This window comes from Agelaius tricolor, unplaced genomic scaffold (assembly GCF_023055355.1).
Source record: "Agelaius tricolor isolate 1412-34295 unplaced genomic scaffold, bAgeTri1.0.p SCAF_2, whole genome shotgun sequence".
In the NCBI taxonomy this organism is placed as follows: Eukaryota; Metazoa; Chordata; class Aves; order Passeriformes; family Icteridae; genus Agelaius; species Agelaius tricolor.
The window spans coordinates 78,870,146-78,881,800 of record NW_027269262.1 but is presented as its reverse complement, the minus strand read 5'-3'; the positions used below and the strand labels follow the sequence as shown (position 1 = coordinate 78,881,800).

Here is an 11,655-nt window from a genome sequence, read left to right as displayed (position 1 = left end):
GCTTCTGTTAGATAAATTATTTCCAAGAAAAAAAATTGAGGTAGATCACTCAAAGCCATGGCTTTATACTATAATTTGTCCCACAGTAAAAGCAATTCAGAGAGAAGAGCAGAAAATTCCTTTCTCTGGGCCCTCTCCCCTCCCAACCTATTCTTTCTCCATATGCTCCTGTCTCATCCATTTAAACATTTGTGCAGTGGCTGCACAAAAAAAAAAAAAAAAAAAAAAAAAAAAAAAAAAAAAAAAAAAAAAAAAAAAAGGAAAAAAATTTCAGCTGAGTCCCCTATGGCAGCTTTTGGAGCACTATCAGTGTCACACAGGTGTGGGGACAGCCTGGCTGCCAGCCCTGCCACCACAGCACAGCGAAGGCTCCTCTCTCAGCAGCTGCACACTGCCCCCTGACTCCGACTGCTCCAGCAGAGAAACAACTGCTGGTTGTGTTCAGGGCAGCATTGCAGGGGTGGGTTTTTCCCCCTAGGAAAACTTTGACCTGTAATTATGCAGCAGTACAAATAACTGCAAAAGCAGGCATAAGAAAGCATAGGAAAGCTGTGAGTTGACAGTGTATAGTGGGGAGATACAATCCATTTCACCACTTCAAAATAAAAGAAAATACTTAAATACTTTTTCTTCAAAATGAAGAAAATACTTAACATAAATAAATACCAAAAAGCATGGACAATGTAACAGTTACACACAATATATATATATATATTTTTTTTTTTTTTTTTAAACCTTGCTTCCCATAACACATATTTCTACTACAGTGCAACATTTTATCATAAAAAAATCCTTCCCAGGGACTTACAGTAGCAAGGGTGTACAAGTTGGGGAATGTTTTTGTAGGGTAAACAGGTCGCATATAAGGAGAATGTGTACCACAAGATCCTGAAAAATCAAATGCAAATGTGAGGAAGCAAAGCTCTTAGACATGGAAAACCAAACAAGAGAAAGTAATTTCTGTGACTCAAAATGATGCAGAAACTAGTTAAATTTTAACTAATTTGAATGAACTTTCTGCTGCTTAACAGCAGTCAGCAGTAAGGGCAGTAGTAAATCTATTCATGCACTCTTTGTACTTCACAACTGACAACTGAAATAATGCCTCCAGATGACTACAGAACCAGCTATATTCCCATAGATTGTTTTTTTTCCTGAGCTAGTCTCCACCTGGAGTCATTGGAAGTGTCTTTTTAAGTAAAACAACATGAGAAAACACAGGTTTATTTTAAGTAATAAATACACCAAAGCTGCAGTTTCACACTGGGCTTTGTGGCCTCAGCACCACCCCCCAATCATAGAATCATTTAGGCTGGAAAAGACTTTCAAGATCATTGAACCAACCATAGTTGGCTACACAGGGGAAAAAAACCAAACACATTTCAAGGGTACAGGCACACACAAACCACCATGCTGTACAGAGAGGTTCAAATATTCAGTGCACCCAGTCCTCCACAAACCCAAGGGGATGCCCATTGCCAGGAGGATGAGTGCAGGGCATGTTTTCAGCCAGTTACCAGGCATCCAAGTACAGCTTCTGCAGCCACTTATCCATACTTCTGACATTTCTGAACCAAGTGGAAAATTTTGTGGGCACCTACCAACTAGCCTGTAAGCATGTATATGTATCATGTACTAAAGATGAACTTCTTTGCTGACAGAACCACATAAAGGTCACTGATTCTGAGCAGCCTTTCCCAAAGCAGCAGCTGGGGATAATGTGCTGCATTATTCAGGGTGCTTTCAAGTCACCAGTAGATACCACCTAATTTAAAGGGGACTTCTGCCATTTCATCTCCACACTGAACCTTCTGTTGCTCAACAAACAAAGAAAGCAATTGAGCTGCAGGAGACTGTCTTTCATTTATTGACAGAAAATACAGGTACTCACTCAGTTTTTCAATATTGGGCATGACCTTGTTCCCCTTCTTCATATATGATGCACGGAAACCATCCACAGAAAAGATGATCAAAGGAGGACGAACAAAGCTAAAGACAAAAACAGCAGGAATATAAAGCAGCATTTCAAAATTTTAGTTTTTTTAATTTCCACTTGCTCACTGAGCCTCTAGGAAATCCAGAAGTTCAGTTATTGTATAAACTATATACCTACAGTCTTTTACACACTTAACAGATCATGAGAAACTGATAATCCTCACACTTAGTAACAGCCAGTGCTCACTCACAGCCAGTGAAAGGGCTGATATCCAACATAAAAGACATCTTCCCTGAGCTAAAAAGATATAACCCATAAAGGCAAATGCTTATAGAAGGTGATGGAGAAGGAAATTTACCATGCACAAGTACTGAGTCCAGCACACAATCTCTAGTTAAAAACCACGTCTCATGATTGTTGGTCTTCTTTCTCAAACAGAAGTCCATGGGGCATTTGGAGCATGCTCTGTGAGGCACAGTTCATTCTAACATACTAAAGATGACAGTATTTCTTATCACTTTATTACTTTTTGAATTTACTACTGCCACTGAAAGTCAAGTCCAAGCAGGCAGATACACGCCATGGATGGACACACCTGGACTTCTAATGTCATCTGCTGCAGGGATTAGCAGCTGTCACTGTCACTAGGAGAAGCATCTCCAAACTACCCTCCCAACAGCACAGGCTGAGCTGCAACCCAACACAGCACCAGAGCAGATGCTTTCCTTTGGGGATAATAGTGAGACAAATGGTTTCAAAAGTTACTTACTTTCTCCATATTACTCATATGCTCAAGTTCCTCACTAAGTCTGTACCCCACTGCAGTTTAGAAATCCTTTCATTTAAGAGCATAATGCTAAAAGTACAAAATTATACTTAAAAAAAAAAAAAAAAGAACGGCATGAACTGTGCTCATGTATGGCTTAACCTGAATTTTACTGAAAGCAGAACAGCCTGGGCCTTTCCACCGACTTCAGAGGAGTCTGGCTACCTTCCCTCTGCATGTAAGTGAGGCAGGCAAACCCAGCAGCAGGTGATTGAAGACCAAGAGTTCAATATCATCCACCACTACTCATCCAGCAGCACAAAGGGAAATGCATGACAATATTATGAGCTTAAATAAAGGCAAATACATTACAGTATTATGAGCCTAACTTTAGAAATAGTGAAGCCCAGGAAAGCATCCAACCCACAGTTATTCAGCCTGCATGACAGAGCCAGTGCAGAAATGTGATGGGCAGAGGTCCAAGGCAGAGCTGGGGACCACTGGCTTTGCTGCATTTGCCTTTCCAGATGCAAGCAAAACAAACACTTACCCTGGTGGACATTCAGGAGCCTTTATCTCTTCACAGTCATCATCCACCCAGTGGGTTTCTCCTACCAGAAAAGTCACATTGGAGTTTCAAAAAACAAAAAAATACAAAATTTGTGGATACAGCTACAGGTTTCACAGAAAATATATGTAAAAAAATAAAGTCTAGCTCCAGTTAATGGACTGACTTGTCATACTTCCCATGAGTAATGAGAATGTCTTTTCACAAAGCTGAACAAGTGACCTGGTTATATTCTATTCAACAAAAATATCCAAACTAGCACTTCTACAAGAAGCTCTTAAAACTGGAGTTAAAAGTGTCCTTTTGACCGCAGGAGACAGTGGTAATGCTTTAGGCACAGTGGTCATCTATTTAATTTTTTTTATTTTTGATCCGTCAAAAACAGGTAGTGCTGCTTCTGTCTGTGAATTCCCACCCTCCTACCATCAGTTCTCATGGCTCCATGAGCTAATTCAGCTGGCTAAAGGCATAGAACAAAATTCATTCTGTGGAAGAAAAACAACTCTAAATAGTTTCCAGCTGGCTTAGAGAGGGGATCAGCTCATGGATCAGGTGAGACTCAAGCTAAAAAAAGCATTAAATACTCTTTCAGAGCTACATTAGTTAAAATTACTTTGTGTAATCAACTATTTTCTTAAGGTTTTCACTGATGAATGCTGTCTATAGAGTGGGTCATGACTTGCATTTTTACAGATCAGTTGAAAAAAAACAAATTATTAACTAACAACCCTATTTTCTGAACCTCACACTATTAGAGGAACTGCAATTCAATTAAAAGAATGAAACAAAAAACATCATAGAAAAGACATGCTGGAAACGTGTGCTGCAGTAATTCCAACTGACCATGACAGGAGGTGGATGGACAATTTCCAAGGGGAAAAAAAACCCAACACACTATCCTCAGATGGGCAAAGGCACAAATAAAGAGGAAACACTGCTCTCACATAAAGCTTAGTCATGTCAGAGTTCCAGGGTTGATGAGATAGTTTGTTATTACCCAATTAAATGAAGATTATGTACATTAAAGCTAGAGACACTAATTCCTCTGTTTTGACCCCTGTGAGAGGAAGCTCACAAAAAAGGCAGGAACTGCCTATATCTATACCAATTTATACCTATATCTATACCAATTTAAACTGCCTATATGTATACCAATTTATACCTACAATCTATACCTAAATCTATACCAGTATTTAAGTGGTCTCAGCTTCTGGTTTATTTGGGAAAGGGAAGGACAATCTACAGGGATTTGTTGAAAATTACACACTCCATTTGGATTCCCAACAGCAAAACCCAAGTAAACAAAAAGACCCATTTTCAGTGTATGGATGGATCTGGACAATTACAATTTTGTGAACACATGCATTTGTCCAAAAATGGTGAAACAATTTCAAACTGTAACCCTTGCCCCTGCAAAGTTAATGAATGAAAAAACCTAAGAACTAGGTAAAATACAAAAGCAAAAACCAGTAGAACTCATTACCAAGGACCAGAAGGCCTGCTGTCCATGGCAGACACAATAGACAGGCATCCACGCTCTAAAAGAGCAGAGCAGTGGATGGAAATAAAGTCCTCAAAGCCCATCCACCCACCAGGCAATGCGGGCTGTTCTGCAGCTGTTCTGCAGCCATGGTGTGTCATGGTCACCTGAAGCCCAGCAATAGCCCTTGCAACTCCTCTTCCACAAGAAACAGAGCTTGCAGATATTAGGCCAAGTGGTTTGAGCAGGAGCTTTTGTGGTGGGGGCGGAGAGAGGTCTTTGGGACAGAGATAACATATCTAGGAATGCTCCGTTCCTTCTCGGATCATTAGATACCCCTGCACTCCCTGTGATGCAGAAAAACGCATCTGAACACTTTAGAGCTTTGCTTTAAACTCTTCTTCACCCACCTCCACCTCTTCTCTTCCTACCATTACCTCTACAGGCAAAGATAACATCCTTCAACCTATTATTTACCTCTGCTAGTGCCCAGAAATTTACAAATGCGATTCCCCACTTCCCCCACCTCCTAAAAAAAAAAAAAAAAAAAAAAAAGAAAAAATCAAAGCAAAACAAGGAGAGTTCCTCTTTTAGATGAAAACTCTTTACCCTGCCTTCTATTGGGCTTGGAAAGATAAGAGGTAGAAAGACCAAAGACCTACCTTTGCAAACGACTTGGTAATTAGTACAACAATCTCCTCTACTTAAGCAGTCTTCAGAGCAGTGACAAGCATTGTCATCATTCCTGGTTTCTCCACAGCGATCTTTGGTACACTCCCAGCCCCGAGCTAAAATATTCAGTGTAAGCAAGAATGAGAGATTGCAATCAAAACAAAAAGTATTCATTCACGCTATAAGGAAAACACTCTAGTCGTTAAAGTATGTATGTCAACCAGAAACTAAAAGGACCTTCATCACTTGCAAGTGCAGGAGGGCTCCTCCACAAACACATGTGTGAGTATTTCTGCTACCCTCAGGTGTTGTACTCCAGGCTTTGTACAATCTGAATGCCAGAAAAAATGTGGAAAAGACAAAAAAGGATCTTCACAGATAAATGGTGGAACCTAAAGCACAAACTAAGAATTCCGGTGTTTCTTGGGTAACATTTGCTTTTCCTCACAATTACTACAGTCCCCTGTTCAATCCCTAGGAAATAAGAAAGTAGAAAAGAGACTATATCGATGCAAAGTGATGCCTTACTCCCACCATCAGTTCCTCACCCATAGGGCAGATCCAGCACCAACCTCAAGGATATGAAAAAGCAAGAGCTGTTCTTCAAGGAAAAGCATGGCATGGCTGCTTTGAGAACTCCATCTTCTCTTCTTTTGCAAATGAATTTAAGATCTGGCCTGTGTAAAATAGATGCTCTCTCAAGGGTAGTACATTGCTTTGGAACAGGGCCTATGGTTTTAAACATATGGTTTTCCACAATAAGGCCTACACAAGATACTATAAAAATCACTTCAGACAACATGCACCCAGTAAAAAAAACACACATCAGAGTAACGTCTTTTATCCCCTTTTCTGCTTCATTTGGGGCTTTTTCCTATAAGTGTGTAATATTTACAGATCACACATGTGATAATTGCCTGAATAAATGCCTGTGGGAATATATGATTGCTAGCACAACAGCCCCAGGGGCTATACAGTATCCATATGCATATATGAACATATGTGTCTGCTGTGGACAGGAGGGTAAGGAACTGAAATTCTGCCCTTTGGTAGCAGATATCGTGCTGAAAGTCCTCAAAAAGAGCCTCTTATTCTGCAGCCATTTACAGCAGGGGCAGAAGAGCATCAGCCTAAAATTCAGAAATTTTTGGCCTGGAACCAAAATTGGTTTTCATACTAGATTAGCTCACTCTTTCTTGGTACCAATCTATGAAAATTATATAATCATAAACAGAACTGAGGAAGTCAGGACTTTCAAACATGGCACATCCATGGGCACTGATATTTTTAAACATTACACTTCTCTTCTGGCTGCTTATTAAGTATATTACTTCAATACAGCAAGAACAAGTTCAATGGCAAAAATAAAAGGCACCTGTGTCAACTCTGACCACTGTGCAAACACTGAAGGAGATGGATACAACTAATAATTTAAATGCACCATGCTAAGAAGTAAAATACAACTCATGTCCCTCTTTGAAGTTTTCCTTGCCTATGACTCATGGAAAAAAAAAAAAAAAAGCCCAAACCAGAAAATGAACCTATTGCTATATTTCCATCCCCCAGGGTCCAACGAATTGAAGTCAAATGTTTCCACCAGCACAGTAATATGCATCCTAACACCTGGAAATCAGGATCTGGGGCATGGGTAGCAAAATCTGACTGTCCCCTGCTCCAAGAGGACCTGTACCCCTTCAACGATCCCAGCTTCCAAGGCACTCTCTCAAGTGAGCTGGAATTGCTCCACTATTAAGTTAGCTTCGGGGATGAAAAAGGATGGCTGACACAAAATGACCAATATCCAGTTTTTACCATGACTTTTGATTGTAAACTAGAGGTCAGATGGGTGCCTGAACACTGATTATTGCTTTTAATTTTGTGTCAGAAGATCTGCTTTTCAGTGTGGTATGAAGAGTACCATGCTTTTTCTGCTCCTCACAGTAAGGAGCAATAGGTGCACAGTCCTGCTGCTCCTTGCAAGGAAACCTGGGCTGCATTTTGGGCTGAGCTGAACCTGCCCAGCCAAAGCAAGGTGAGGAAGAGATGCAGGTTATGCCAAGGAGTGCTGGTTTATCAAGCAGGTCCTGACCACTGGCAGAACCCAGGTGTCAGCAGGGCCTAGCAGTGCAGGGAAGGAGACCCATCATACCTGTCTTTAAGCACAGCTCATCAAAGTCGAAGCAGCAGCTGTTGTAGCTCTTGCACAGGTTGTCACAGCGGCAGCCAGGAGGCTCTGCCTCTTGAAGTTCAAAGCATCTGTTTTTGCAGGAGCCAGAGGTATTGATCCAGGGGGAATCTGACAGGACTGTGCGGAACAAGAAACAGGGCAACATCTGTCAGGCTGGCAAGCGATGGGACAGGCAGCTCAGCCCTGAGCCACTCAAATGAGCAAGACCTCGGATGCTTGCTCTGGGAAAGGGAAGGGAGTGCAGAAGAATTGCTCAAAGAAACGAAACAAAAAAAGAACAAATTCAAAAAAAGTTGTTCTTTTGGGGAAAATAAGAGGAAGCAGCATGCTGTGATAACATCCTGTAAAGAAACAGCCCTGGCTTTACCTCTGTAACAATCAAGAGATCATTAGCAGAAATGTATTGAAGTCTCCAAGGCCCCATTCCAGGAGCTGTAGCTATTTCACAGAAGCAAGCCTTTGTTTTCAGAAACCAAGTGACATTTTCATGGCTGGCTGGACAGTTTACATAGGAAAGGACTCCAATTAATCTACATGCAGACAGCAGGACTTGGTCTGCTACACTGGAAGGTGTCAAATCAATGTGAAGTGTGAAAGAAAACTTTAAAATGCTTTATAAATTAATGGAGAAATAAAGTAAGACTTCTTGATGGGCTTTTGCAAAGCACTAAATTATAAAAACTTTTAAAAATACAGAAGTATTTAAGAAATCAATAACTATTACATATATAAGTAAATGGAGGGCTGCCAGTCTGCAAATCATGAATAATGTATTAGACTTCAATAATCTATTTATTAGTAAGGGTCCTTAATGTCAAAGCTGATATATGTCAGCTCTTTTCTCAAAACTTACTATTTTATACACTTCATATATTTTAAAAGTTTTTCTTGTAGGAGAATCCTACATAACAGCTTATATGAAGCAGGAAAATTGTGTGCTGTTCTCTAGGCTTAATTGTATTTTATGAAATAAAGTAAGGAATGTATGTTTTCCTTTAAATATAGAGGTGTTCCAAGGAAAATTTCACAATGCCTTTTGTTCCTTGAGAGACCTATTAAAATTAAGTATTTGAAATTGTCTTCTGTTTTGTTTTCTTTTAGGCCATAGTTTGGTTTTGGGTTTGGCAAACCTCACCATGATTAGGAGTATGACTTTTAGAGGACTGACGCAATGGCACTTTTGGGAAATACTTGCTCTGATATTTTCTTATGTATTTTTCCCCCTACACTTTTACATAGCTGAGAGTTTAGTTTCCACATAAACTGAAGGGAAATCTCTTCCCAAATAAGATGGCATTAAGTGAACACTGTGGAAATGGATGGAAAAGATGATGAAGGGGGAGTTTGGAGGTGACACTGTAGCAGCTGATGTGTCACCAGCTCTCATCCCATGCACTACTGCTCCACCATTTGCCTTGGAGTGGCACTGACTAGACATTAGCACAAACCACCTCAGGGAGTAAACCTGTCAGAAAATCAGTGCTGCAGCAAGATCATAGGTAAGAAACCCAAATGTACCATGGTTGCAGTTGTGGCTCATAGCAGGTTCAAGGCACACCCCTATAACTGCTGGAAAAGGTAGTAGCAGACAATTCCATCTTTCTGGTTTTGTGGGGTTTTATTTCAATCAGGTCAGCAGTGCTCAGGGTGAGAAACATCATACACACAGTGAAGTTTCTCTCTACAGGTACATACCCTGCAGGCATGCTCTTAGTGAGCCATTAGGATTCTGGCCATCTGAAATTCCAAGGAGATAGAGTGTGCATCTATGCTGGCAATACACAGATCAGTATTTTCTTTGCTTACATAAGTAGGTCACAAATCTATGCTAGAAATCAATCACATGAGAATTGTTTCAAATCATGTTAACACTCAAATTTCCAGAGTTATGAAGCTGTGGTCCTTATTTTTGATGACAGCTCTTTCCTATCAAATGCTTCTGAAAATCTACTATCAAAAAATATTTTCATGTTATTGAATCTCTTCCACTACTTTCTTTTTTGGAAGGTAGGTAATATCTAATCACAGATCCAGTAAGCTGCAAATCAAAGGTATTAGAAACTTGAAGGTACTACATACCAGCATATAAACCAAACCTTTACCTGGACATTATCCTTTTAATCTCAAAGGGCAGAGAGGGAGACCTTTTCAAAGGGCCAAAAAAAGCCTCAAAACCAACACATCAACATGTGTTTAGGAAAGAGAAGGTGTAAATCTGACTGCAGATTATGTAAGAGACAATTAACTGCATTCTAGGAATGCCTACCTGTTGTAAAGAACAGCTCATTTGCACCAAAAACCACCCACAGAGTAGCTGTGCAATCTCAGAGCTTGAAGATTTTGAAGAAGAGCTAGGGATCTAGAAGATCTGTCAGAAGTACTTCTGTAACAACTGACCAGGTCTTGGGATATGGAGGTCTACACTGTTCAGAATCCCTTCTAGCTCCATCTCCTATAACTGCAAGAAGGGTTTCCATATAATGTAAGAAAGGTTTAGCCTACCTACCTTGTCTAATTTTTTCACATCTCTTGACAACCACCTCATTAGTGATGTAGCAAATTATCCCAAATCACTTCCCAAATTCAAGTCACATGTCCTAAGTCAATGTAGGACACTTTCCATATGGCAGCATGAAAGAGAACTTGCTGAATTTCTCCAAATACATTAAGATCACTCCTTTGTTTCTCATGCTTGACCTTGCCTTTGCAGGCAGACCATGATTTTCAGGTCGTGCACAAAGCCATGGCACAGGTACTGCTGCATGCAGAATAGTTTGAAAATATGTCATCAGGAGCTCTCTCCCTGGTGAGCACTTTCAAACTAACAAAAACCCTTGTATAGAACAAACTTAGACAGTTTAAAATTCTTTTCAAAATTCCTGCATCCCTCCACAGCTCCTGCAGCCAGTGCAGCAGGCACTGGGACCTCAGCCTGAAGACTCTTCCTTCAGTATTTCATACATAAAGATTTTCACACTGTTTTCCATCCATTCCTTCTATTGCCACTAAGTTCAAAACAGCCATCTAATTGTCTTCTATGTCATAGGTTAGAGAGCAAAGCTGAATAGGGCAATAGTGCCTTTGTGATTCAGTTCAAGAAAGCTGTTACATTTCCATTTTAAAGGTGTTATATTTATCTTACAAAGTGCCATATCGAACTATTTCTTTTGATTCTGATTAAAAGGTTTAAAAATAATGAAATCAATTTATTTGCAGTAGTGTTTAAAACATGATTACACAATATAGACATGCTTACAGAGTCATTACAAAAAGGAGACTACCTAGTAAAAACTTGCCATTTTGGATCCCATATGGAACAACCAAATACTTAACAAAACATCTGGAGTGCTAGTTCTGCTAGATGATACACCTATTATGAACTTGCTTTTCATCTTTACAATGAGTTAAATCCAACTGTACCATGGTTGTAAGGAAAGTCAGGTAAGGGAAAAATACAAGTGTTCCAACAGAAGAAAAGCATTACTCCATTCTTAATTGCATGCTTAAAACTACAGTGAGAAGAGAGAAAATCCACAATGTTTCTCCTTCTAAAGCATTAAGTTATCCTACTGTGATCAAGAACCATGCTTCAAGAGATTACTAAGGCCATTTTCCATTCTTCAAGAGATTACTAAGGCCATTTTCCCTGAATTGCTTTAAAAGATGGCTAAGAAAATTCATAAAGCAAGTAACTTACAAAGGCAAAGTTAAGGAAAAGTGTGAGCTTTGGTTCTTTACTGTATCTTAAAATTTTGAGTAAAAAATTTATTTTGAGTAAAAAATTTAATTAAAATTAAATAATTTGTTGGGTACAAATATTCAACATGTTAAGTGTATAAAGACATACATCTGCACACTGTAAAAAGAGAACAAGAAGGCGTGGTTTAGCCACTGTGGTGGTACTTTGGAGTGAATTTGCAAGGGACTAGGAAAAAACCATGAAAATTTTGGCTCACAGCAGAGTTCCATGCTAGATAAAAATGAAAATTTGCTTACAATCATGGCATACCTCTGGAGAAATAACAAACTGATTTCTACAATAATA

At 39.6% G+C, this 11,655-nt stretch overlaps 1 protein-coding gene across 5 annotated transcripts in view; it reads right to left on the bottom strand.

Annotated features, from left to right (window-relative positions):
- ENPP2 (ectonucleotide pyrophosphatase/phosphodiesterase 2) overlaps positions 1-11,655 on the bottom strand; it is a 72,221-nt gene that overhangs the window by 42,938 nt on the left and 17,628 nt on the right. For all 5 annotated transcript variants that reach the window (XM_071421682.1, XM_071421680.1, XM_071421678.1 and 2 more), the window contains exons 3-7: positions 7,572-7,727; positions 5,413-5,538; positions 3,253-3,313; positions 1,892-1,989; positions 809-888 (exon numbers count right to left, since the gene is read on the bottom strand). In XM_071421682.1, the coding sequence (XP_071277783.1) occupies positions 809-888; positions 1,892-1,989; positions 3,253-3,313; positions 5,413-5,538; positions 7,572-7,727 (521 nt within the window). The remainder of the gene's footprint in view (positions 1-808; positions 889-1,891; positions 1,990-3,252; positions 3,314-5,412; positions 5,539-7,571; positions 7,728-11,655) is intronic.